Source organism: Panicum virgatum, chromosome 9K (genome assembly GCF_016808335.1).
Source record: "Panicum virgatum strain AP13 chromosome 9K, P.virgatum_v5, whole genome shotgun sequence".
Classification (NCBI taxonomy): domain Eukaryota; kingdom Viridiplantae; phylum Streptophyta; class Magnoliopsida; order Poales; family Poaceae; genus Panicum; species Panicum virgatum.
In genome coordinates this window covers 47,381,421-47,408,610 of record NC_053144.1, presented here as the reverse complement: position 1 = coordinate 47,408,610, position 27,190 = coordinate 47,381,421, and the positions used below count along the sequence as shown (strand labels likewise).

General features: G+C 42.7%; 3 protein-coding genes and 1 non-coding gene across 22 annotated transcripts; 2 read left to right on the top strand and 2 right to left on the bottom strand.

Moving 5' to 3' along the window:
• The first annotated feature begins 148 nt into the window (after positions 1-148).
• On the top strand, positions 149-8,549 carry LOC120651787 (carotene epsilon-monooxygenase, chloroplastic-like). 7 transcript variants are annotated; one of them, XR_005666319.1, is made up of 11 exons: positions 152-793; positions 1,792-2,088; positions 2,210-2,407; positions 3,174-3,275; positions 3,395-3,535; positions 3,607-3,714; positions 4,211-4,293; positions 4,422-4,584; positions 4,979-5,037; positions 5,153-6,436; positions 7,400-7,685. XR_005666319.1 is itself a non-coding variant. In XM_039929419.1 (10 exons), exons 1-10 carry the CDS (start codon positions 305-307, stop codon positions 8,346-8,348), a joined length of 1,653 nt encoding a protein of 550 aa, XP_039785353.1. In that variant the 5' UTR covers positions 152-304; the 3' UTR covers positions 8,349-8,549. The 7 variants fall into 7 exon arrangements, 6 of the variants coding, with proteins under 6 accessions (XP_039785355.1, XP_039785353.1, XP_039785350.1 ...); XM_039929419.1 differs by lacking the exons at positions 5,153-6,436; positions 7,400-7,685 and adding an exon at positions 8,336-8,549; XM_039929416.1 differs by lacking the exon at positions 7,400-7,685 and having other exon boundaries at positions 5,413-5,850.
• LOC120653112 lies at positions 997-1,210 on the bottom strand. Its single transcript, XR_005666795.1, has one exon. It is a non-coding gene; the product is annotated as a small nucleolar RNA U3 (small nucleolar RNA).
• Positions 8,550-11,438: 2,889 nt separating the features above from the next.
• LOC120651786 lies at positions 11,439-12,656 on the top strand. The gene has a single exon (XM_039929415.1). The coding sequence runs from the start codon at positions 11,476-11,478 to the stop codon at positions 12,421-12,423; it is 948 nt and encodes a 315-aa protein (XP_039785349.1). The 5' UTR covers positions 11,439-11,475; the 3' UTR covers positions 12,424-12,656.
• Positions 12,657-13,633: 977 nt separating this feature from the next.
• Positions 13,634-25,744, bottom strand: LOC120651784 (sporulation-specific protein 15-like). Of its 13 annotated transcripts, XM_039929411.1 has the most exons (12): positions 25,397-25,744; positions 24,225-24,422; positions 23,996-24,118; positions 23,176-23,213; positions 22,882-22,999; positions 22,733-22,791; positions 20,002-22,648; positions 16,644-19,378; positions 16,014-16,156; positions 14,540-14,855; positions 14,343-14,434; positions 13,637-14,028 (listed from the first exon to the last, which is right to left on the bottom strand). In XM_039929411.1, exons 1-8 carry the CDS (start codon positions 25,478-25,480, stop codon positions 19,364-19,366), a joined length of 3,282 nt encoding a protein of 1,093 aa, XP_039785345.1. In that variant the 5' UTR covers positions 25,481-25,744; the 3' UTR covers positions 13,637-14,028; positions 14,343-14,434; positions 14,540-14,855; positions 16,014-16,156; positions 16,644-19,363. The 13 variants fall into 13 exon arrangements, with proteins under 13 accessions (XP_039785339.1, XP_039785335.1, XP_039785336.1 ...); XM_039929405.1 differs by lacking the exon at positions 16,644-19,378 and having other exon boundaries at positions 13,634-14,028; positions 14,540-14,812; positions 16,014-16,113; XM_039929401.1 differs by lacking the exon at positions 16,644-19,378 and having other exon boundaries at positions 13,634-14,028; positions 14,540-14,812; positions 25,397-25,742.
• Between the last annotated feature and the right edge of the window lie 1,446 nt (positions 25,745-27,190).

Below are 27,190 nucleotides of genomic sequence, written 5' to 3'. Positions count from 1 at the left end.
CACGGCCGATTAGGAAGCCCACGCTGTTAATTGGGCCCAGGCAACCCGCAAAGTACAACGGTTTCAAAATCCCACGCGCTCCGTGTGAGCTGACAGCTGCCCCGGCCGCCCCACTTCCTCGCGGGCCCCACCACATCCACTTCCCCGGCTGCTCCTGATCCAGCGCTCCACTGGCCACTGCTCCCGAGTCCCCGACGCCCCAAATCCCCCGATCCGGCGATCCCCTCCACCCGCCTCTCCCCAGCTCGGCAGTCCCAATCCGGTGATCCCACACCCTAGCCGGAGGCATCGGCCGGCGCGCGCGATGCCCACCGCCGCCTTCGCCCCCGCCTCCGCGTCGCCGCCTCCGTGGTCTACTCGTCCGCCTCCTCGCCGCGCCCGCGTCCGTCTTCCTCCGCCGAGGAGCGGGAGCAGCAGCGATGGGGGCCGGGGCGACGAGCCCACGACGGCCACCCCGTGGGTGAGCCCCGACTGGCTCACGTCGCTCTCGCGCGCGGTCGGCCGCGGCGGCGCCGACGACTCGGGGATCCCCGTCGCGTCCGCCAAGCTCGACGACGTGCGGGACCTCCTCGGCGGCGCGCTCTTCCTGCCGCTCTTCAAGTGGTTCCGCGAGGAAGGGCCCGTGTACCGCCTCGCCGCGGGGCCGCGGGACTTCGTCATAGTCAGCGACCCCGCCATCGCCAAGCACGTGCTTCGCGGGTATGGGTCGCGCTACGAGAAGGGGCTCGTCGCCGAGGTCTCCGAGTTTCTCTTCGGGTCCGGGTTCGCCACCGCGGAGGGCGCGCTATGGACGGTAAGCGCTCTCAATCTCTCTCGCTGGCTCTATGCTTCACTCGCAATATGTTGGGTCCCTTTAATTTCTAACTACTTCTTAGCGAATGGAATGGTCAATCTCAGTTGCAGGGCTCTATAACAGGTCGGAATAATTGCATACTAGTATTGTATTCAGAATTCCACAATTGGGCTATGTTTGCAACCTTAATTTAGCGCCTGCTATGTTTGAGGCTCTGAGCCACCCTGACCAGGCCTAAACCTGGAAGGGATGCTCCTCTACTGCCATAAAAAAGGCAAAACCGAAGCATCCTGGCTGTCAATCACCCTTTGGCCCCAAGGTCCTGGCTCATCAACCAGACTGATGTGCTTGTCTCCTTTGTGGCAAAGGATGCAGTGGTACTATCCTATAGAACAAATCCTGTTCAAGTAAGATCGTAGTGTCTGATAGATCACTACATGTTGTTTGTGATTCTACTATGTGGTGGATGGATTTTTTATTTGATGCAGTTTACTTACATCCCTAAAACTGTTTTTGTTCTTGATTTTCGTTTCTCGTAGACAAAGAAGAGAGCTCCTAGTTTGGTGTCTTGTGTTATTTTTCTCTTTCATTATTTGGGCTATGAGATTAAAGCTGTTTGGATTAGCTTTTAAGTTTTCATCGTGTGGTGATGCAATGCCTCTGCCTTTTGAACTGTATAGACCTGCACGGACTGATCTTGTTGCTTTGACATGATTTGCCTCTGATCATGTTTAGATGATGTTTTAATTCGTAGGAGGGGAGTATACTTCCTGTTGTATGGCTACCTCCAAATTAGTCAGTTCTTCATGATGTTTGATAACTTTCAAGGGCTAACATATTTGATATGCAGTAGTAGTGCAGCAGATTAGTATGGTTGTATCTCTTCTCTTGCTGCAGCTATATCTTGCATATCTTTTGTACTATTGTATTTGGGAGCTAAGATCAATTGGACTGTAGTTAATCCTTCATCTCACTCAAAAATTTGGTATCTATTTTAGGTGAGACGCAGAGCTGTTGTGCCATCCCTGCACAAAAGATTTCTTTCTATTATGGTGGAAAAGGTATTTTGTAAATGTGCCGAGAGATTAATAGAGAAACTTGAGCCATATGCTTCGAGTGGGGAACCTGTCAATATGGAAGCGAGGTTTTCTCAGTTGACATTGGACGTGATTGGTTTATCATTGTTCAACTACAATTTTGATTCCCTCACAACAGATAGTCCTGTCATCGATGCTGTTTATACTGCACTCAAAGAAACAGAACTTCGTTCTACGGATCTTTTACCATACTGGAAGGTCAGTTAATCTTTCACTTCATTTTTCTAATTTTGCACCTCACTTATGTTTTCCTATTTAACTGTAAGAAAAGAAAATTGCCTGACTGACGATTCATATAATCCTTGTTTATTTGTCACAGATTGACTTTCTGTGCAAAATAATTCCAAGACAGATAAAAGCAGAGAATGCAGTTAAGATCATAAGGAACACTGTCGAAGAGTTAATTGTGAAGTGTAAAGAAATTGTTGAGGCTGAAAATGAACAGATTGAGGGTGAGGAATATGTAAATGAGGGGGATCCTAGCATTCTACGCTTCCTGCTTGCTAGCCGAGATGAGGTGATTTACCTATTTAAATTTTTTAGAAGATTTTGCATCTTTTACCTTAATGTCCACAATTTCAACTTGTTTGAAGCTACTCACTCATCAGAAAAAGTTTGACATCATACTGCTGTTGACGTTCCATAACTTTTGCCTAATGATGGCTTTAACTATCTATTTATCCTTCTGCTGGTCCATAAAATTTCGAGCTACCTGGCTTTTAAAACCATGGATTTGATTGTCCAGCTCATAAATGTTGCTGTTCTTAGCTCTGTTGCCTTTGCATGAGGGGGCTATGATTTGTTGGTCATGCAATTTGTGACACGGTGTCATTCAGCTTAAAATATCTTCAGGAAACAAAGGAATATGTTTAGCATAGAGCCATAGAATATAATACTGTAATGCATTTAGGATAATTAGTTAGGATGATGAGGTTTTACCTATTACTATTAGAAACGGTATATCATTCCTTTTGTACAAAGGTGATTGCTACTTTGCTAGGAACATTCAGTCCTTTCTTTTCCATTGATTTATGAAGAGTTACGACAAAAGAGCAAAAACTTCCTTAGAGTTATTTTGTTCTTGTGAGTTGTGGTCAAATCTAACATTTTTTTTGTTTTGCTGAAATTCAACAGTGCAAGTTCCATTTATGCTTTTGTTGCCAAACTGCTCATGATCAATTTGCATGCAGATATGTAGTACTCTATTTCACCATTTTACATAAAATGCATTCTGTTTATTGTAAGTTTGACTGCTTTAGCTGATGTGCTTTAGGTTTGTCCAGGTAAGCAGTGTACAGTTACGTGATGATCTCCTATCAATGTTAGTTGCTGGTCATGAAACAACAGGCTCTGTACTGACATGGACAATCTATCTTCTCAGTAAGGTACTCCAGTAGTGCTATATTGATTGCAGTAACCATTATCTATCAATCAAAGTAACAAATAACGCATCACTTAAATTGTCACTTTAATATGTTGACTGCTCAGTGTTACACTACTGAAGGAACCGACTGCACTAAGGAGAGCTCAAGATGAGGTAGATCGTGTTCTGCAAGGTCGACTCCCCAGATATGAGGATGTAAAGGAGCTAAAGTACTTGATGCGCTGTATAAATGAGTCTATGAGGCTATATCCACACCCTCCTGTACATTCCTTGTGCTTAAGACAACCACCTTTGTAATTTGTTTTGGTGACTCATGGACTAATTATTGGCAGGTGCTGATACGGCGTGCAATAGTTGATGACGTGCTTCCAGGGAACTATAAGGTTAAGGCTGGTCAAGATATTATGATATCCGTGTACAATATACACAGGTCCCCTGAGGTACTTCTCCATCTTAATATGAATCACACGTGACTGGCAGTCTTTGAGCTCTTTAAATCAACTGCTTTGCATATGCTTGCATACTGGAATATTGCATAACTGTGTATAGCTTGCTGAGTTATACGGAGGATCTTTTTCCAAGTTGTTGGAGGCTTACTAAGAAAATTACAAATTATTTCTCATTGCAGAAGTTCTGTGTCCTGCCTACATTGTTCTAACCAGTTTCCACGATAGAATGGTAACATGGTTTCAGGAAAATTACTTTTGTTGCACTGAATATTCTAGTTCACTGCCAAATATGCCCTAAAAAACTGAACTTTGAAGTATTGTTATATTACATTGTTATCATCTTTTGCTATAGTTTGAAGTATGCTTTGCTAGGCCCATTGTCATATCTGGATCTCTGTTCATATGTTGATGTCATCCATTGTTAGCACTGTTAAGCAAGCTTTTACACTCTTGGATTTTATAATAATTGTTTATTTCTTCTACCAAGGTATGGGATAGAGCAGATGAGTTTGTTCCAGAGAGATTTGATCTAGAGGGACCCGTTCCAAATGAGTCGAATACTGATTTCAGGTCAGAATACAACCTTGTAATATATTGCTTTTATCTTGTTACTTCATATTTCCGTTTATCATCTGATTGTTTTACATCTGGCAAATCTGATTGAACTGCACCATGCACCTGGTACATCTCTTTCCCAGGTTTATCCCGTTCAGTGGGGGCCCTCGGAAATGTGTTGGAGATCAATTTGCTCTCCTAGAAGCAATAGTGGCACTTGCAATTGTGTTGCAGAAGATGGATATTCAGCTTGTGCCAAATCAAAAGATAAACATGACCACTGGAGCTACAATTCATACAACCAATGTAAGGACATGCTATGTATTTTTTTTCTCAATACCCTAACTTTGTTCATAACCTAGTTGATAGCATTTGGAGTTAAATATAGAACTGTAGCAAAAACCATACTACTTAAGGGCTCATTAGACAGAAAATGAAAGGGAGGCGGCCAAAGTTCCTGATGTTTTCTCTACACTACCATTAACACATGACAAAAACTAAATTTTAATACTTTTTATGACTTATGAGTTAACTCAGTTATGAAAGCCCTAAAGCTTAGCAAGTTTTATATCCTCAAGTTTCAACCATCTTTTCCCAAGAAAGTAAAAAGAACCAATGACATAAAGTTTGAATCAAGAAGCCCCTTGTTTCATTTGGATCTGTTCTAGAGTCGTTTCTTAAGATGAACTTATTGCTGCAGGGACTGTACATGAATGTAAGCATGCGTAAAGTTCAGCAAGAAGCTGAGTTAGCACTAAGGTAAATTCATATTGCTTACTTTTCTTTTTACATAACCGATACACTCCGCTATTTCCCCCCTCAAGTTCTGTCACCAAGATTTTTTAGCATAAATTCACTGTTAATTTTTTATGAGGTTATAAGAGCATCTCCAGCAGCCCCCCATTCCCAATAAACTTCTACTATTGGAAAAAGAATATGCTCCAGCAGTTCCTCAATACATCTCCCTTTCCCCAATTTACATGTATTTCAATTTTGCCCTTATGCCTAAATTGAAATACATGTAAATTGAAATACTTTGCTGCGCTGGCCGGTGGCTTGCCGCGCGGGTCGATGCCGGCCGCGGCGCACCTGCCACCGGCCTTCCCGCGCCGGTCGACGGCCTTGCCACGCCAGTCGACGAGTGCTGCAGCGCGCCGGCACCTCCCGCCTCGATGGCGAGCGACGCGGAGCCAAGGGGCTGCTGCCCTAACTGCAGCGCGCAGACGACCTTCAGAAGCACGAACGCCCCTCGTCGCCTACTACTGTGAGCATGTTGGACGATGCTGGCGCATGGTTCCGGCGAGACGCTGAAGCTAGACGATGCTGCTAGCGTGCTGCTGCCGCCGGACAAGATAACAAATTCCCAGAAGCAAAGTATTTTATCTACGACAGAATCAAGCGAAGGCTCTCAGTTTCATCTTCAACGGAATCAAGCATCATGTGGCCAGCATAAACACAAATGAGCTCATCTCTTCTCTATCTCTACTACTAAAAAGAACGATTGGGAGAAAAAACTTTGGTGCGACCCTGACCCACTAACTGCCGTGGCTCTGCCATGCAATGTATTGCATCCGTCGGATCGAAACAGCCCTCCGTGCGATCCCAGCGGCCAGCGGCACCTTCCCAATCGCACGCCATCCTCACGAGGGCACGATCCCACCCACTCCCACGACGCACGCAATCTCCGCGCGTGAAGCTCGCTTCCCCGCGATCTCGTCACGCTGCCCTCCGCGCTCCCATCGCGCTGCCTGCCGGAGTCCTCGTCAGCGCCGCCGCCACCGATCCGGACGACCGCGCCACACGCCCAGCTCCGTCCCCGGCCGCCGTCCGCGCCACCGCTCCCCATCCCCGTCCACAGTACGCAACGGCCGCTGCGCCGCCACCGGCGTTGGCGATCCGCGCCGCCGGCCACTCCGTCCCCGTCCACCGTACGCGACGGCCGCTGCGCCGCCCCCGGCTCCGCCGAACCGCGCCGCCGGCAACTCCGCTGCTGCGACCCCCCCCCCCCTCCCCACGTCGCGGCGCCGCTGTCGCCGGCGATCCGTCCCCGGACGCTGGCCGATCCGCACCGCCGCCGGAGGCCGAGGGCGCGGGCTTCAACTTCACCAACGTTCTCAACCTCGACGTCTACTGACTCCAACATCCACTACAAGAGACGGTCCGTGATGTCATACCCTCTCCTCCGCTTATGGCTGAACATTTTATTTCAACCGGGGCTTAGTATACTTGTTTATGTTGACTGCTATTGATTGATATGGCAGTAGACACTATGCTATGATCGGTTTGATCCCATAATCACAGTGCACTGAAAATCACACTTCACAAGCACAATCACATGCTTTCCTACAAAACATCAAGGAAACTTTATTAGCCAATGTAAAATTGAAAAGATGGATCATTTGCTTCTGGGTGAGAGCCAACAGTGAGGTCGAGAAGGATGGGAACCTCTGGATGACTGGATGGGTCTGTCGTGATGAATGGAAAACACACTATTGCATGAGTCTCTGAGAGTATTGGTGGTCTAAATACTTTGGGGGTTAGGGTTCAGTGCCATGCCATGTTTCAGTCAACACCAAATTTAATCTTATCATTTTTTAATTACATTTGATAGTTCGTCTGCCGACACATGCTGCAGCTTGTCGACAGAATTTAAGCTTTGATAGTGCGGCTCCACCCAAATTTGACAAAAAAAAAATTCCACTGGTGGTGTCGATTCAGTTCAGCGAAGCAACATTTATTTGAATTCTTGTCAATTCTTGCCAACTCAGTTGGACGGCGAGCAACATTTCTTTGCATTATTGTACTGTTGCAAACAAACTATATTGAATATTAAGGTGCCATCTATTTGAGGGTGTCTTTTCTTTTATATCACCCATAGCAACGCTATATATTGGAAGCTAATTTACCAACATGTATTAGTGAATCTCGATAATAAGTTCATATGTGCACGCTGATACTACGCTATTGAAATCTGTAATTAAGTGTGAATGTATTTTGCTTTATCAATGGCAAGTGGTATAGAACAAACATATCTAAACTAATGCAGAGATATTACTCAAAATATAACTTTCGGGGGTCTATCATATATGTGATGATTACTTATGATCTATATTGTTCATAGGATGGCCGTACTATGCGTAAAAACTTCATCATCAATGTGTTGGTGTCAGAATTGAATGCTTACCGGAAAGTACTTCTACAGACATAAAAAATTATCTTAGTGGCATCATAGGTAGGGATATAAAATAGAATCCCTTATACATTTTCTTGCATATTTAGTTGGCCTTGGACATCAATATGTTACCTTTTTGCGAGACCAAATTTGTACTTGAATGGATACATAAGTGTGGATGACGTGTAATGACTTTCTTATATTGAATATTTACGTGCGATCTATTTGCGCTTTTCATCTTTTATCACCCGTAGCAACGGGCACGATCCTAGTCTCATAAAACCATGATTGCAGCATAAACAGTTCATCTCAGAATATCATAATTTAGTTTGAAAACAAGATCCATGTCATACGAAATAAAGTCGACCAGCGCGGCAAGGCCAGCGGCCGGCGCGCTGCAGCCACTCGCCAAGGCCAGCAGCCGGCGCGCCTAGGCCAGAGGCAGCCAGGCTACAGGCCGTTGCGCCTTGGCCCTCCATGGCGGCGTCGGGAGTAGATGAGGATGGATCGGGCGGCGAGGCCATGGCAGTGTCGGGCGGAGAGGGCTCTATGGCGATCTCGGGAGGAGAGCCATCCATGTCGGCGTCGGGAGGAAGACGCAGGGCAGGTGAGTCTGTAGGGTTTAGGCATAAGGCCAAAAGGGTCCTAGAGGGTGCAAGTACATGTATTTCAATTTACCAAATTGATTAAAAGGAGCAAATATCATGTATAGCAAAGAGCCAATGTTTCAAAGGTCGTTTTAGCGAAGTCTATGTTTGAAGTTCTAAAATAGCGAAGCACAACGTTTCGAGTCCCAAAAACACAATTTTCTCGAATGGCGGATGGTTATGCTTTATTCCTTCACTTAAATTTCAGCTGAAATTTTGGTCGTTCTTTCTCTTCCAGTGAATCAAAATAGATGGAGTCAACTTCAATTCTCTCTTGGCTGACGGACTTAAACTTCATTAAAAGAAGGGGTTCTTGGCTTTCCGATTGTTTCGGCTATTTGGACAGAAAACTTAGGGTGCAACAAAAGAACTTACTCTTAACAGACCCATTTTCAAACGGGGTTCCTATCTATCTTGTGGAAGATAGATAAGACATCTATCTTTAAAGCCCACTTTGGTCCATTTATCTGCTCAAATATGTTCAATATTTTAATAAAATTAACTCAATATTTTGTTAAACATATTCAACATTTAATTTTCAAAATGTTAAATTGTAAAGACAAAATGTTGAAATTGAAAACACGAAATGTTGTAACTGCTAAAACAAAAATGTTGGAGGTTTCTTCTCCGGCGAGCTTCTTCAACGGCGGCGTGCGCGGGCGCAGCGCGCGACACAGCAGCCCAGCGGGCAGCGCAGCAGTGGTGGCAGCCGCGCAGTGCAGCAGCGCGGCGGGGGCAGCACAGCAGCGCCTGCAGCGCGGCGACGGGCAGCATAGCAGCGCCAGCAGCAGCACAGAAACGCGGTGGCACAGCAGCGCGGCAGCAGCGGCACTCGGCGGGCAGGCGCGCGGCGGCGGACGACGGGCGAGCGCGGCGCTCGCGACCGGCGGCGGGGCGGCGGCGCATCCTGAGAAAGGGGTCAGGAGGAAGGAGAAAGTTAGGGTTGAGGAGATCTAACGGTTGAGGTGATTTGCACGAATCTTAAATATTGGAATGCGGGTTAGAAAAAATCTTCCTGAAGACATATAGAATTTGCATTTTCAAACCGTTAAAGGTCCCAAAGGTGCATAAGGCCCGATGGAGGCCCAATTTATGCCCAACTGTAGCCCATAGTATCTCAAAAAAACAAATAAAACATCTGGAGCCCATAGCTCACACACGGCCTAAATAGGCTCCTACAGGAAGAGACTAATTCAATATTTTATGGGATTATAACTTCAATGCCCATTATGTCCATTTAGCTTAATAATTGCAGCCCATCAATCATTCACTTTGGATGTGCTTTAACATTTTTTAAATTGATTCAAAAGTTTACCAAAATTTTGATTAGACAAAATCAATATTTTACATGAAAGTAAAAAAAAATCCAGCACCACCTCTTGGTCATCATTGACCTAGGTTCTTCCCACAGTATAATGTTTCAACAATTTCTTGAATTTGATTCCACAATCCGCAAATCCTAGCTCAACATTGCGGATAGACTAATTCAACATGTATGTGCATGTATATGCGGGGCGATGGGCTAAAGTTAAGTTCTAATCTTTAGCATCTATTATCCTATGCTAAAGTTTTTAAGTTTTGGTTAAAGTTTAGCTCACCCATTATCCCTCCTGTATGGATGAGTAATACTAAAGTTCTTGGATCTGAACACCCCCTAGCCTGATTTATCACTTATAATAACAAATGATGCATGTTGCTTGGTTTGCACCCCAATCGTTTATTTACTATCGCACGGATTTTAAATACTGAAAGTTAAAAAAAACTTCCTCTCAAAAAAAAACTTGCCAAAATTGTATTGGATTTATCTAACCCAAACACATAGGTCGGTCTGTGTAACCTTCTTGGGATGCTTGTGGAAAGCAATTATTGGGCATTTTAGCCGGCGCTCTCACAACGCCTGTGCCACACTAGAAATTTTTTGACTAAAATACATGGCCGGTCTTCGAATTTGTCAGGGTGTGTTATCCTGGTCCCTAAACTTATAAAACCAGAAGTCCTGGTCCTTAAACTTGTCAGCATGTGTCATTCCAGTCCCTAAACTTAGAAAACCAAGAATCCGGATCCATACAATAATTAGAAGTGGTTCCGAACCATGTTTTTAGTTCAAAAACAAATCCAACAAATAATAGATATAGTTTTATACCATAAAAATATCTCTAATCCTCCAAAATTCTCCAAAGTTAAAAAAAAAGATACTAGAGATACATTGAAAAATAATTAGAGCTCATGAAAATATTTTTGGAAGCTTCTAAAAATTAGATTCAACTCTAGGACAATGTGAAAATATATTATTCTGAGATATTTTCATGAGCTCCAATTATTTTATTTAGGCTCCGATTTATCTTTAATATCTTTTTTTAAGAAAATGGAGAATTTTGGGGGCTTAGAGATATTTTTATGGTTTTAATTGATTATTTTTGGATTTGTTTTTAAACTAGAAACATGATTCGAAACCACTTTTAGTTATTGCATGAATCCAGATTTCTGGCTTTCTAAATTTGGGGACAGGGATGACACACTCTGACAAGTTTAAGCGGGTTTCTAGTTTTATAAGTTTAGGGACCGGAATGACACACATGTTAAGTCGAGGATCGGCCGTGTATTTTATTTAAATTTCCTTTTTGTCCCGTATGTTTTTCATGGTTCACGCAACTGAGACAGAGGTGAATGGTGTTGTATGGTACACAATTGTATTGACGCGGACAAGAGGCTCAGGAACCTGTACCACAGCTGCGGTGCTGCAAACATGTTCTTTATTGAAGGCCGTGGAAGGCTGCACGGAGAGCAGCTTACCATCCAAATACTGTTGTAGGAGAACTACAGCATGCGACGGCGTTCCTGTTTCCACTAGCCACTGGACTGGACGTATAGTATAACTAAGGATGTGGCGGCGATGGAGACGTAGCAATTGGTCACGTAGACTTGTTCAAGCACCAGCTAAACCTAGTGGAATCCGCTCGCCACGGCACCAAAACGAGCTGTGTCGTCTGTGTGCCTGTGTCAGCTTGGGCAAGAAACCGAGCTCGTGCTGTGCGTGCGGCCATGTAACGTCACTACTCACTGATGGAAGCTGACAAATTCGTCGCGTGGGCCAGGCCGGGCCAAGACGCGCCGCTGTCTGACTGCGTTGCCCGTCCCCCCGGCCCACCGCGACAGCGACTGATTCCAAAGGTTACGCCGCCGGATAAACCACGGCTGTGTCATAGATCAGTTGTGGGATTGTAAAAAACAAGCGGCACTGAGACTACCACTAGCGCTGGAGGTATACCACCGTGTACATGAGGATCAAGCAAAGCCCGAAGAAAGTCATCTTTTTTAAGGGGTAAATTTTTGGGGGAAAATATTCCAACCTCTTCTACATCCAAACTCGAGAAAGTCATGCTCATGCATCCCCTACCACACCCGTTTAATAACGCTTTTCTAGCATCGTTAACCACTTCGAAAGCGTGTCATTTGCGAGCCCAAAAGTACGTCGCCACTGGTTCAATATTTTTGTTTCTTTTACATGCAAAAAAAAAAAAGCATCTACAACGACATGCCTTGGTTGCACACCAGCACAGCTATTCAGCTCCAAACAAACATGCCACGCATGAACCGGGCAGAACAGAACTCTCCCTATCCCCCGACACCTGCCCCGCCCACGAGCCCACAACACAGAGCAGTCGCAGAGGCAGAGGCATGGCCACGCCGCGCGCGAGCAGGCGCCTAGCCGCGGGCGACGGGCCCCAGGCCACGCCGGCGGTCGGCCCGGCGTCGGGCGGCCGGGCGCCGTTCAACCTCTCCTCGGGGGCCGCCACGGCCGTGGTGTTCGTCTCCATCGTGCTCTGCTTCATCCTGCTCTGCACCTACTGCCGCTGCGCCCGGCAGCGGGCCATCGCGGGGGCGCGCCGCCGCGTCATGCGCGAGCTCGTCCCGGGCGCCGCGCTCTTCCTCCGCCCGGCCGCCGCCGCGCTGCCGCCCGTGGTGCCCTACGCGGGGGCCGCCAGGAAGGGTCTCCCCGAGGACTGCCCCATCTGCCTCGAGCCCTTCGGCGGCGACGACGGCGTTAGGGTCGTCCCCGCGTGCGGCCACCTCTACCACGCTCCCTGCATCGACCGCTGGCTCGACATGCGCAACTCCTGCCCCGTCTGCCGATGCGCCGTCGCCAGCCTCTACGACGCCGACCGCGCCAGGGACGCCGCCGCTGGCCGCGACGGTGCCTACGACGACGACGACGACCAAGAGGCCGTCCTGGAGCGCGTCGTCGCGATGATCGAGGCCATAAGAGACGAACAGCGAGAAGAGGAGGCGGCGGCGCGCGCTGCCGGCGGAGACGGAGGGTCATGACATGCGTGCTTCCATTCAATCGCGGTGCAGGTGCAGCTAACTTAGCCGGGTAAATTTGTTCGTAGTTTCGGTGCGACAGCATACAGATATAGGGCTAGCTGATGTGATTGCTCGCCATTTCCTGACAGCAAAATTTTCTTGAATTGTGTATAATCCAAGTTTTGGCATGGGATGAATGGTTCTTTTTTACTGGTTTCAAGAACAAGAAATGGTAGTCACCACTTTAAATGCTCTGAAATTGGCGTTGTTGCATTACCTACTTTGGCAGTTCATTCCACCAAGGCAAGGTTCACAAGAGGCAAGAGGCCTTCTACTAATCATGTAGTGGTTGATCATGTTGGGTTGGGAATATAACCAGCAACCGCTTTAGTTGGAGGAATCATAAGCCCAGCGAAGCTTTATTCCCAGGTGTATCAAATCATACAAATTTGTCTGCGTAATCTTAATATTCTGCCGTTGGACACCCTTCCAGAAATTGAGAAAGAGGCCTCCTCCTCGGTGGCAAAAGAGAGCTGGAGAATCATCGGCGACCCCTCACCTGCCGGCCTTCCATGTTAGAATAAGGCATCGGAGGAGGCCAATGACAGGAGGAGGGGTTAGGTGGTGTCTTGTGTTGCATTTTTTGTTTGACAAAAAAAAGGGAGCCAGTTATAGGATGCGCCAATTTCACTTTGACAAAAAAAAAGCCAATTATGGGACGTGCCAATTTGTCACTTGCACGGGTGCAAGCTGACAGACTGTACGTGATAGGTGTGATAGAGTATCTTGTTTTCGTGTTATTTATTTTATTTTATTTTCTGTAAGCCTTGCAGACAAAGACGACCACAAGCGCTGAAGCATGGTAGGTTCAGTTTTCTGAATCTGTCTCGGTCGAGCAATAGTTTGCACTCTTTTTGTGCGCCATGGGCTCACGATTATTGGTACTTGTCATTGTCGACGTATTTTAATCGATATAAGATTAGGGATTATTTACGGATCGTTGAATGTAGCATTCATGTTCAATGCTTATACGAGTGATGTAATGACAAAAGGCCGGCATCCGTCCAGGCTGGGCTTCAGACTGAATGCAACAGCACCCTTCTGTCTCCGGCTCAGTCTCGCACATAGGTGGTGATGGCGAATAAAAAGCTACCACACTGAAGAGTTCTGCTCAGGTCATGCAGCAACCCACACAGAGGAACTCGAACTCTATGCAGGTGAAGGGAGTACATAGACAAAGACCAATCATGTGTATACGTCAACGAACAGCCTCGTCCAAGTTCTTTGAAGACTGAGATGAACTAGTATATCATCTAACTAATCCCTTTTCCAGTGGCACAGTTCACAGGACTGGAGTTACATCTATCAACAGCTATGTATCTGGTATGTAAAAGGCAAGGTGATCTCTGGTCATATGAACTTGAGTTGTCACTCTAACCCGCATAGTACTGAGAGTTCAAAACGTGTCCGTTGTCGATGTGTATCAGGGTATCCAGGTTCTGCGAATTGTTGTTGTTCGATTTGTGTCTCGGACTGGAGAGCCCGTGGCCTTGGTGCACTTGCTCAGTTCTCCCGATGGCAGCCCTGAGGATCTGGACACCTCTGCCATTTTTGACAACATGCTTCCTGACAATTCGGTAAGCAACTCGTTACATGTACAGTAGAACTGTAGAAGGATTGATACTATACAGTTGAAGCAGAAGAATTTGAAATGTTCCTTGAGCATAAAGAGGTTTTTCTTTTTTGCCAAAAAAAAATTGCATCGTGCTGATAGCTGGTGTTCATCAAGTAAAGCAGCAGAATTTGCCTGGGTCTCTGAAATGGGGTTTGTGTTTTGGAAACAAAATCTCATTATCTCATGAACTTGAGTTGAAACCAATCAATAGAAAAAATGCTTCCTAGGTGAGTGTTGAGGTGACCCTTCCATCAGTATGCCTTACCAGGATTTTTTTTCCCTTCCTTCTGCGGCGGTGTTTTCTTCTTGATATGAATGACAGAGCTCCTATCCTTGGTCCCCAAAACAAAAGGCTTCCTTCAGTTCAACCAAGTAAGAAACAAAATGGTGTGATATGCTCATTTTCGTCAGGTAATCAAATGCAATCCATATTCAAAGCATGAGAATACATGGAGCAGGTACCGTCACTGTGCTGTGTCCTGTAGGCCTAACAACTATGGCACCCAATAGGTTTTGAGCTCTGTCACTAATTGCTAGAACCACCGTCCCTTCTTTGCGTTTGCGTTTTTAAGCTCCATCACTAATTCCTCCCGCTGAGCCTCTACTTCTGCATACTGCATGCTCACATTGAGTAACCGATCCTGCATGTCTTTTAGTTCTGACTCCAGTTGTGCTATTTTGTCGTCATTATTCTCTTCGCCATCCCTGCTCCCAGATTGCCCCTCTGGCATGGGACTGTACATGGTAAAAAAGAATAATATGATCCACCGGAAGGTAGCTGCAATCAGTTCAGGAAAGCATTGTTGCATATTTTGTTAAAAGGAGAAACATTTTTTCATGATGTGAGCATTATGTGAGTTATTCAAGACAGTAATACATGCTTAACAGGGAATTGTGGACAGTCAAGGGAAGCAACAGTCCACAGAATTATGTAAAAGAGACTCGGACGATTTTATACTGTTTTCTGCAAACCTCACGGGGGCTGTAAAATAGAAGAATTCACATATCTAACAGGGTGCATATTTCAAATGAGAGTTGGTCATAGTGATTTCTTAGTGGTTAGGTTGTTTGTTTCTTGAAGTTTCTCTTTCATGTCTGAGTTGTCAGCCAAGGTATTTTTCTCTTAACCAGACTATGGCCGTGTTTAGTTTCAAACTTCAAAATTCCAAAAATTTTGTAAATCGCTTGCATGGTGTGTTAAATGTAGTGGAAAAAAAATCGCATTATACAAACAGACTGTAAATCGCGAGGCGAATCTAACGAACCTAATCAGGCCATGATTAGACACTAAATTGCTACAGTAAAGCTACAGTAAACATCCCTAGTGATGAATTAATTAGACTCGTTAGATTTGTCTCGTAGTTTACAGATATGTTCTGTAATTAGTTTTGTGATTAGTCTATGTTTAGTACTTCAAATATGAAAAGATTCCCTTTCAAAATTCCAAAAATGGGAAACTAAACATGGCCTATGTGCCATGTCCAACTCAACCTTGATGCAAATATAGACCTCTCTCGTGTGTTCTAGTAAATAAAAGTATGGGTTCACATATTAAATATCTGTTTCTGAAGAATGGTTCTTACTTTTGGTAGTTGGTCCATCCAGTTTGTTAATACTGATTAATTGCTCTAGCAAAAAAATTATTTGGATTTCTAATAGTAATTGATAGACTATAGTCCTTTACAAATTTAAAGAACAAAAAAAAATATTTCGTCCAGACTCTACAAGTCTTTACTCTCTTTTTAGTAATTAGTATGACAATTAATATTTCAGGTTAATAATGCTTAACAGGATTACCCACATGCTTTTTTGTTCATAGAATGTATGAGCTAAACCAAGACTTCGATATGCATACATAGAAAATTAAATCTTAGGTGGTAGTGCATATTTCTAGTATGAACTTGGTAAAGAGACAAGGTATGCTGAATTGCATTACCTCTTCAGCTGTGTCCTATACATGCTATTTTCCGCCAGAGCCTCGGCAAGTCTACTTTCCAGTGATTTGATCTTTGTTTGCAGGTCTGGTTCCTCATTAACTGGAGAACAACCTCCGTTGTCAGTAGCTAGATCATTGTTCCCCTAAAAAAAGTAAGGAAATGGCCGAGAAAAAGTAGTCAAGTTGGTTTTCACTTTTCACATTTAAATCTAATTTAGCATAACATGAGTTCCATATGTTTCACAAGAGATACATGTTCTGTGTATTGCATACAAGAAACAAAAAAGGAAACTTTTGATCACTCTTTCATCAAGAAGCTAGCACCAAAAAGGTTCGATAAATTTGCATATGCACCATCTATTGGAGCATCAGGAGGAATATTAATGGGATGGAACAATAGTATATTTAAGGGAGAAGTTATACACTGTCTCAATTATGCTGTAACAGTCAAGTTTACTTCAAAATATGACAACAGCTCCTGGAAACTCACTGCAGTCTATGGCCCATGCCAAGGAGATGAGAGAATCAACTTTGTAAATTGGCTAAATGATTTATCCATAGCTGATAATGAGAATTGGATGCTTATTGGGGATTTCAACTTCTACAGAGACTTAAGTGACAGAAACAAACCTGGGGGTAATATGAATGACATCTTCCTCTTCAATTCCATAATAAGCAACCTTGGCATACAAGAAATTCCTTTAAAGGGCAGAAAATACACATGGAGTAATATGCAAGAAGATCCACTTCTTGAGCAACTGGACTGGTGCTTTACCTCGGCTAATTGGATAAGTTCTTATCCTAGCACCCTCATGCACCCCCTTGCAAAGCCAATTTCTGACCATATACCATGTCAAGTACAAATTGGCACAGAAATCCCAAAAGCAAAGATTTTCAGATTTGAAAATTTTTGGATGGACATTCCAGGTTTCATAGATCTAGTTCAGAGTGTATGGAATTCTGAGGTTAGAGGTAGTAATGCTGCAACCAGAATTACTGCAAAATTCAAACTATTGAGAAGAGCCATTAAAAGATGGACCAAAGGGATGGCACAACTTTCAAACTTAATCAAAGAATGCAACTCTGTCCTACTGATTTTAGACAAACTAGAGGAACAAAGGCCCTTGTTTATTCAAGAGAGAAACTTCAGAATCATTCTAAGAAGGCATATCCTCACACTGCTCAAATATCAGAAGGAATATTGGAAAAAGAGATATACAGTGAGATGGACAAAGTTTGGGGATGAAAGTACAAAATTTTTTCATGCAGCAGCAACTGAGAGATACAGGCACAATACAATAACTAGTTTAGAGACTGAGGATGGAAGACAAATTACTGAACACTTTGAAAAAGCTGCACTGCTATTGGAGGCCTACAAAAAGAGAATGGGAATGACCACTAATCCTATTATGCAAATTGATCTAGAGAACCTGATACACAGACACAACAATCTTGATCACTTATCTGAACCAGTTACAAGGGAGGAAATTGACAAAACAATAGCTCAAATGCCTACAGATAAATCTCCAGGACCGGATGGCTTCAATGGCCTTTTCTTCAAGAAGTGTTGGCACATAATTAAAGAGGACATATATGATCTTTGCAATGAATTCTTTGCTGGAAATCTTGATCTGAAGGCCATCAACAGCTCATTCATCACCCTAATTCCTAAATGTAATAATCCAAGCTCTGTCAATGATTTCAGGCCCATCTCCCTCCTAAACTCAGTTTTGAAGCTATTGACCAAGATCATGTCTGATCGGCTACAAAGAGTTATTATTCCTCTAGTCCATCAAAATCAATATGGATTCATAAAAAATAGGACAATACAGGATTGTCTTGCCTGGTCATTTGAGTACATTCACCAATGCCAATACTCCAAACAAGAAATTATCATTCTTAAGCTGGATTTTGAGAAGGCTTTTGACACTATTGAGCACAGCACCATCTTGTGCATGCTGCATCACCTCGGTTTCACATCTACCTGGTGCAACTGGGTTAAAAGAATCTTGGACACAGGCACCTCGGCTATCCTCTTAAATGGAACTCCTGGGAAAGAATTTCAATGCAAAAGGGGGGTCAGGCAGGGAGATCCCTTATCACCTCTCCTATTTGTCATTGCTGCTGAATTGCTCCAATATATTGTGAACAAAGCTCACTCCCAAGGGATTTTCAGTCTTCCAATACCATGCTCAGCTTCCAATGACTTCCCTATTATTCAGTACGCGGATGATACTATCATGGTAATGAAAGCCTTGGAAAGAGAACTATTCTGCTTGAAAGGAATTCTTGAGGGTTTCTCACAATCAACTGGCCTCAGAGTAAATTACCAGAAATCTTGTTTGGTGCCTCTAAACCTCAGCCAAGAGAAAGCATCTAGTCTCGCTAGAGTTTTTGGTTGTCAACTTGGATCCCTTCCCTTCACTTATTTGGGTTTACCACTTGGAACCACAAAGCCCAGAATAAACGATTTCGCCCCCCTTATGAATCAAATGGAGAGAAGGCTAACTGCTACAGCCACATTCCTAGGACTTGCTGGCAAGGTTGAACTCACAAAATCAGTATTCTCAGCACTTCCTACATACACAATGTGCACCTTGAAGATCCCATTAGGAGCAGTAGAAAATATGGATAGAGCAAGAAGGGACTGCCTATGGAGAGGTACTAATGTAAATGATAGAAAGAAACCTCTGGTGGCATGGAAAAAGGTACATCGACCAAAGGCGAAGGGGGGACTTGGAGTCATAAACTTAAGAAGCCAAAATACAGCCTTGCTCTTAAAACATTTAGATAAATTCTACAATAAAAGGGACATTCCATGGGTCAAACTCATCTGGAGTACCTATTATGCAGATGGTACAATTCCTCATGCAGCCGGGGAGGTTGGTTCATTTTGGTGGAAAGATCTGTTGAAGCTATGTGACCAATTCAGAGGTGTGGCTACATGTACGGTGGGAGATGGAAAAAGTGTTCTTTTTTGGTTAGATGTTTGGAATAACAGGCTCCTAAAGGACTCACTTCCAAGGCTCTTTAGCTTTGCAAAAAACCAGAATATATCGGTGGCACAATTCCTACAAACCAACACTATAGAAGAGCAATTCTACACACCATTATCAATGGAAGCCTACCAAGAGTTTGAAGAACTTCAAAGCATCATCCAGGGAATACAAGTATCAGTAGATCGACAAGACACTTGGCACTACATATGGGGTTCCAACAAATATTCCTCCAAGCAGTTCTATAACTTTCAATTTAGAAACATCAAGCCACCAGACCCTTTTCTCTGGATATGGAAGTCCAAATGCAGCAACAAGTTGAGAGTCTTTTGTTGGCTTCTTTTAATGGACAGATTAAACACAAAGAACCTATTGAGAAGAAGGAGTTTTCATATCAATGGAGGAAATTATAGTTGTGTAATGTGTAATGAAAACATTGAAGAAACAGCATTTCACTTGTTCTTCAACTGCAACTTTGGTAGAGCTTGCTGGGGCAAGATTGGCATGCAATGGAATCAGAACCTTCCATTCTTCAGAATGATGAAGACAGCTCAAGAATTAAACAACAACAGTTTCTTCATGGAGATTTTTATTATAGCTTGCTGGAATATATGGAAACAGAGGAATGCTTTAATATTTGAGGGCATCAGGCCATCCATCAACTCATGGACCTTCCACTTCATTGAGGAGGCCAAGTTACAATCTCACAGATTAAAAGATAACAGTAGAGATGACTTTCTAAATTGGGTCAATTCTGTACAGTAGCTACCATGTGTAGCATCTGAAGTTGTTTTTTTTTTTAATGGGGATCATGCCATCCCCATGCTTTGTACAGCTTTTTACTTATTTTTTTTAATTTTAATATACTACCACAGTGGGGGTCTCCCCTGCTGTACAGTTCAAAAAAAAGAGATGCACACAAAAGCTCTCTATGGAACAAAGTACCTGAGAGCATTAGAACCACTGCTGAATAAAAAATCTAAAAGATTCACCTGTTTTGTGCTTCTCTCATGCTTTGCTTGGATGGATGTTTTACTTTGTTTTTCTTCATCAATACTGTTGGAAGTATCCTGCATGTGTGAGACTTTGTCTGTTAACACGGCCTTCTGTACCTTTAGTTCATCACATTCTTCAGACAACAACCGAAGTAGCTCTTCAAGTTTTCCCTTTTCAAACTCAGCCTCATCAAGGGTACTTTGCAGTTTCAAAAGTTCATCTTGCAGGCCTGCTATTTTCTGGACTTTATTTTTTAGTCCAGAATTTTCTTCCATTATTTGCTGTTTCTCAAAATTGCTAGTTTTAAACTTCAGTTCTAGTTCATTTGAAGTTGTTCTTAATTTTTCTTCATTAGATTTAGCAGCTTCCATCAACCTTCTCATATCCTCAGCATCTGTTTTCAGAGTTTCTTCATTCTGTTTCGATGCATTGAGTGAATCAACAAGGGATTTAATCTTGCTTTTAGACTCCTTACGTATTTCTTCCAACTGACACTCGTAATGTCTCAACTGTTCACTGACATCATTAAGATTAGCCTCAAGTTTTGCCTTGTCTGCTCGAAGGATGGAGGCCTCACGAATAGTATCCAAAGTGGAATTTTCTCGCTCCTCATGTGTTGAAGACAACTGTCCAGTAAGGCTCAAGACTTCCCTCTCGAGATTCTCTACCTTGATTATTTTTTCTTTCTCGATCTTATTTAAAAGGAAATGAGCACGACTTATCCTTTCTTCATGCTCCTTGTGCTCCTGAAATACATTCTCCAGTTCCAAGAGAAAAGATTGCTCTTTTGAAGATATATCTTTCTGAATTGAAGAAAGTTTTGCCTCTAGGAACTCCACAGTTTTGCAAAATTCTGTGGTCTTTCTTTTAGAGTGCTCCAGTTCCTGCTCTAGTTGTGTAGCAGAACTATGCAATTCTAACTTTTGCTTCTTTAGATCATCCGTCAATGCTTGAAGGGAACTGCACTCCTCAACAAGATTATCAACTTTAGCCTGTAGTTTAGCATTTGATCTTCTTAGAGCCTCTGAATCCTCATGGGCTTCTGAATATCTTTTCTGAAACTCTAGCTGTTTTTGCTTTAGCTCCACCTTTTGAGCTTCCAACTCTGCTTGCTGCCATTCTACTTTATCCTTGAGATCTATGATCAGTGTTCTAGAATCATCCATTTGCACTATACATGACTCGTACTCACTTGTCAGATTTGTCAACTCAGCCTCCACTCCAGAAATGGACTCCAACAATTCAAATTTTTCATCTTCCAGCCTCGATATATGCAATTCTAGTTCCATTTTGCAGCTTTCAAGCTCATGTATCTTCCGTTCAAGAACATTATGTATGAAGGTTTCCATTTCTAGTTTAGAATGCTGCAAGTCTTCAATCTCTTTTTCTTTGAGCTGAATTGTATCCTTTAGCAAATTCAACTCAGATTCAATCTTTTTTTCTTTGAGCTGAATTGTATCCTTTAGCAAATTCAACCCAGATTCAGTATCTCCAAGTTCTTCACTTCCTGATTGGTGACCGCTTGCAACATCGATTTCCCTTCCCTCCAGTTCCATTTCACGTGAATTGCTAAGGTTATCTCTTAGTTCAGATAATTCAAGAGTTCTCTCTTTTAGCTCCTCTTGGCTTTTTTGGAACTTCTCTTCTAGTTCTCGGGACTCTGACTGAAATTTCAGTATCCTCAGATCAAGGTCAGCACATTTTCTTTCTAGGTATTTTACTCTAGATTTTGATGTCCCAGAAAGATCCCCCGCATTTAACATTTCCTGGATATCAGAAATGCTGGAATCCTGTCCTTCCACCCCAGTAACTTCTTTCAACTTGTGTATAAGTTCCAAATTTTCCTCTGTTAATTCGGAACAATCATTCTCAAGTTCTTCCATTTTTACCATCAGAACTTCATTCTCCTTTTCCAGTTCAAGATATATAGCATCAGAACCAGCACCACTTGCATTTTCTACATTGAGTACGCGATCCAATTTCTCCTTCAATTCTACAATTTCATTTTCTTTAAGCGACAACTTCCTTGCCCACTCTGCATCTTCTTGAACTGATAATGCATTTACAGGAATCTCATGATCAACTGTATTGCTCATTTGAGAGATAGTGGAGATTTCTTCTCTCTGTACTTCTACTGTTTCTTCCAGTTCTTGAAGAATAGAAACAAGCTCTATATTTGCATCTTGAGTCTTCTTCAGTTGTATTGTCAAATTTTCATTTGATTCCCGCAAAAACTGCACTTCATCTTTTAGTTCATGCTCGAAGTCTATCACATCACCAGACTTGGTAGTTCCGGCAACAGTTTCTCGTGTTGTAGCCACTTCAAGAGACGATTTTAATTCTTCAATTTCCTTTCTTAATGACTCCTGTTCTGCTTCACAAGCAGAAAGTTCCAGGAGTAGCTCAGACTGTGTCACAGATTTTTCATCACATTCCTTCTGCAATGTCTCTAGGTCATTTTTCAATTGGCGAGAATGGGTCTCCCACATCTGTGCCTCAGCAAGGAGTTCCTCGATTGTTTCTTCAGCAGTGTCAAGGAGAGCTTTGGATGAACCAGATGCCCCTAATGATAAGTGAGCAACACCACTTAAGGATGACTCAGCTATACTCTCTTGCAGCATGTTTTGACCTGGAGTTTGAGAACTGAAAGATAAATCATTAGATTTAGAAACCAGATCACCACGATCTGCACGGATATTGTAGATAAAAGAACTAGCAGTATCTTGCCTCCCTATGTATATTCCCCCGTCAGAATCATCCCTAGGAGATGATGAGAAGTTTGCATCCTGAAATACATCCCGCAGTCTGTATTGGGTTTGCGCATAGTAATCTTAATAGTAAATAATAAAAATAAGTTTTGAGCAGGGGAATCATACCCTAATTCCAACTTCAGCTTGATGAACATCATCTAAAGGATTTCTTGATGAACGAGCATTCCTGGGGAAAATGATATCAGAATCGTCTGTTTTGCTGTCCATAACATCATTGGTTGGACTATGGTCACCGAAACGAGTAGTTCATTCAATAATTTCATCCCACCACATAGTAGAGAAAGGAAAGAAAAAAATCAATCAGCAGCCAAGAAAAAGTTGTTACAGTTAACACTATCAACTAAATGATCACCTAAGACCTAAGATATAACCTGAGAAATAATAAGAATAACCAAGTACCTTGACTTAGACTTTATGCCAAGACACTGAATCTTAAGCTGCATGTAAGAAACATTTACATCATCATAAGTGAATATATAGGAAAATAACATCATTCTTTTCGGTTCAGAGTTACTCAAACTTGACAACCTGAGCTAGGTCCCTTTAGAAAGCCACTCAGACCCAACCCACCCTTAAGGAGAGAAAGGTTATGTCACACAAATGGTATAGACTGCTCAGACACTACTCAAAATCTCAAAATCTATGCTATTTTTGACGGGACAAAACTTATAATATTTAGCATTTTTGTTCACTAGATGGAAAAATTGCAAACTTTTTGCAAATTATAAGACACACAGACATCTCAGAATCCAAAAGATTTAGTGTAGCATTTATTGCTTAATCTGAAATCTTCACAAAGATAAAAAAAGAGGGGCAGAAAGTTGATTTATGAGCTCATTTGCAATATTTAAATGTCAAATGAAAAAGAATATAGACTATATCTGGTATGCATAAAGTGCACACTTTTTGTAACACTAGGTTGTATTGTACTCAGAGTGAAAAATTATAAGCTAAAGATATATCATTCGTAGCACCAGCAGGGTTTAGGGTTTGGGCAATGGACTAACAAATTCACCCATCAATGAACATCAACAACCAACTAACATCAATGAGCAGGTCAAGAGAACAACAGAGTACTCTGACTTATTAGAACAGCAGGCAATTCCATGTTTCAAGTTGCAGCCTAACTATACAGACCAAAAGAGTGGTGAAATGAGTGAATTATATGTGGACTTTCTAGCATTCCCTAGGAAAAGAAAACACAGTTATCGAAACCAACCTGTAAAACTGTTCCAGAATTGCATTTCTTGAATGGCAATGAGATTGCAGTCGAGTCTACTGAACTAAGATAGTTAGTCAAGTTCAGGAAAACTTCCCCGAGAATACCAGATTTCGTTGATCCCTGTAATAGGAGATGTTTTGCAAGTAACACAGCAGTATAGTACATAGACTGAAATCCAATAGATAACTGATAGAGAAACACACATGTACTAGCAACAGCAATGTACCATGGAAACAGTAATCCTGCACTGGCAATCCTCAAATTCTTTTGATGCTTCATCTTGAGAAAACCATATTGATTCCAGTATGGAATCGGGCCATTGACATATTCCATTTCGAGCAGCAGCTTTACTGGACCTGGCAATTGTTTTGCCTGTGTCTACTGAGATTATAGAAATTAACAGCCTGTCAGATACTACTGGCACCTGTTCAGAAAAAAAGTTAGAAACAACATCAACTATGGTACCTGTTGAGCACCAACAAAAATCACATCAATAAACTCGAGTATTTCAGGACATCACCCAACAGTCCAACACTACCAATATAATGAACTGAGATACAATTTTGCGGGGAACATAAGAACCATGCCTACTTCAAAGAAAAAAATGATTTTTCATTGTCAATGTCATGGAACAAATAAAATTGCACATGTACTGTATGCAACGATGCGTGCCACCATGCCTACTTCCGAGAAAAATGAGTATAACCACTGAGCAAAAATTTCCAGAGCCCCTTCTACAACCAATGTTTGATAGAACTTTCAAATCACTGCTAATTTTTCGTGAGCAGTTTAGAGCTTCTCTTTCAAACTACTCAAAACCTCATGATCATTACAATTAGGAATGGCATGGAAGCACATTCCTCCCCCTAGAATCCGAAGAGAGGTTAGCTATCTCGAGCTAGTGAAGAGTGAACATCAAAACAACCTCCTGATTCATAATCTGTTGTTCTGAATTTCCACGACTAGAGTGTCCTCGCTTACTGAATTGAACCATGCTCAACAAAGCCAAGGAGGAATCTTTTTCCTGCTGCAGGAAGCGCACATCCATTTCCTACTGTCGAGCAATGCATACTAAGTTTACATTCAATGTGTTAGCAATCAATTTTCTGATCCATCTCACGGGCACCAATCGCCACACACAATTTTTTCTATTAAATTCATTCCAAAAAAATAAAAAATAAAAACATGAACCGCGGTTTGACTGATCATCAACAATGAGGTTTTCCTAACCCAGAATCAGAATCACTTAAACTCGCGTTGCTATTCCTGGCCCGTTAATCCCCAATGCGGCCGCTCTAGCGACGGGAACCACCGTCTGCAGAACCTCACACGAACGGCTGAAAACAAAAAAACGCAACGCGCGATGATGGGGGGAAAGCCACAAAAACTCCGCGTCACCTTGACGGCGCGGAGGTTGGAGAACCTGAACTCGACCCGCTCGCCGAGCCGGTCCGGGGAGCGGCGCCGGTTCGCCCTCGACATCCCGCCCTCGCCGCCTCCGCCGGTCGAACGCGCGCGCTCGCGCCCCGATGGCCGCCCTCAATCCGGGCCCTGGTCACCGGACCCTCCTCCGTGCCGCGGCACTGCAGCTGCATGGATCATTGCGAAATGCGGGGAAGGGAGGGATCGGGGCGGAGGATCGTCGGACGCGGTGGTGAGGTCGCACTTTTTTTAGCAAACGGGCCGGGAGCTTACCGCGGGGCCGGGGTGCCCTTCACTCTTTCCTTTCTCGGGGAAATCTCATCCTCGTTTGCGATTTTTGGCCAGTTTTTGTGACCGCACTGCTGCTGTGCGGCAAGTGCTCCCTCTCTGTTCCACCCATTCACTCTCGCAGTAGTTCTATAATTTCAATTTTTTATCAAAACAATCGTAATTCTCATATTCCAAAGCATCCGTAACGCCATACACCCTTCATCAATATAGCCACGACACCAGTTATATATACGCCATCTATTTTTTTTCGAGAAGTCCGATTTACACTTCAACTATCACAAAAATCTGATTTTTCAACTTTGAATTACAAAACTGGATAACAAAGGCTATCTAACAGTTGAAACTCGACAAATTTAACTCTTTAGGTGGTTTTTTTATTTTGTGAGAATTAAAAATATTCAAATTTAATCTAAAAAATTATAAGTAATTAATTTTAAATCAAAAAATACGAAATGGATATCAAAAGTTTTCTGAAAATATAGTTTATCTATTGGCATGATACTTTTTAGTTATTAAGATCTAATTATTTTTATTTTATAATATTTGGTTGCTTGTAGTTATATCTATTATTTTGAATAACTAAGATCCATATAGAGCAATAATAGATAGGTTACAATTTTAAAAAAAATTTGATGCAAGTATCATATTTTTCTGATTTAAAATAAATTACTTTAAATTTTTTAGATCTAATTAGAATTTTTATATTTTTTAAAAAAAAATACAAACCATCTTAGAAACTACCCATGGGCCAAATTTGTTTGGTTTTTTCTATCCACTAAAACACGAATTCAAACTTTGCTACAATCACCCAACAAAATATCCCCCGTTGAGTAGTTAAACCGCTGTGCACCCAGAAAAATATACCCACAAATACTACTGCATCAAAATATAACGTGGTATACTTAACCCACAAATACCCACCCAGAATTTTTTAGATTCAAGTCATCAATAATTGTGATATACTTAACGAGAGAACACTTACCGTTTTTAATAGTCCTTACTAATTCTTGCGCTGAAAGTTAAAAATGGAACTATATGAGGTGAAGGAATAGAGTACCAACATCAGAATTTAGGCTCTGTTTAGTTGGGGAAAAAATTCCTATAGTATCCATCACATCAAATTTTTGGACACATGCATGGAACATCAAATGCAGTTGAATAAAATAACTAATTACACAGTATAACTGATTCATACAAGATAAATTTTTGAATCTAATTAGTCCATAATTAAACATTAATTGTCAAATAATAATGAAATGTGGTATAATACTAAAATCCAAACTTTTTCGCGAACTAAACACAGCCTTAGTGTTGTGGTTCAAACATGCAGTGGTGGCCGCGTGCAGCGGGCGAGTTGCGGGCTGGACCGATGCGCGTGGCTGCGAGAGATGGCCGGGCCGGCGAGCAGCGCGCGAGCAGCGACGGTGGGCGAGCGGCGGCGGCGCCACCGCGCGGCTGGAGAGGGGCTCGACGGGCTGG

Excerpts from the sequence above, each read along its gene's own strand:
- LOC120651784 (XM_039929401.1), bottom strand. The coding sequence starts at position 25,480 with ATGTCGAGGGCGAACCGGCGCCGCTCCCCGGACCGGCTCGGCGAGCGG. Across the intron at positions 24,423-25,396 it reads CCAACCTCCGCGCCGTCAAG|GTGCCAGTAGTATCTGACAG; the intron begins GTGACGCGGAGT and ends TTTTCTGAACAG. Across the intron at positions 24,119-24,224 it reads GCAGGATTACTGTTTCCATG|GGATCAACGAAATCTGGTAT; the intron begins GTACATTGCTGT and ends CTCCTATTACAG.
- LOC120651787 (XM_039929416.1), top strand. The coding sequence starts at position 305 with ATGCCCACCGCCGCCTTCGCCCCCGCCTCCGCGTCGCCGCCTCCGTGG. Across the intron at positions 3,536-3,606 it reads GGCTATATCCACACCCTCCT|GTGCTGATACGGCGTGCAAT; the intron begins GTACATTCCTTG and ends AATTATTGGCAG. Across the intron at positions 4,585-4,978 it reads CTACAATTCATACAACCAAT|GGACTGTACATGAATGTAAG; the intron begins GTAAGGACATGC and ends TTATTGCTGCAG.
- LOC120651786 (XM_039929415.1), top strand. The coding sequence starts at position 11,476 with ATGCTCATGCATCCCCTACCACACCCGTTTAATAACGCTTTTCTAGCA.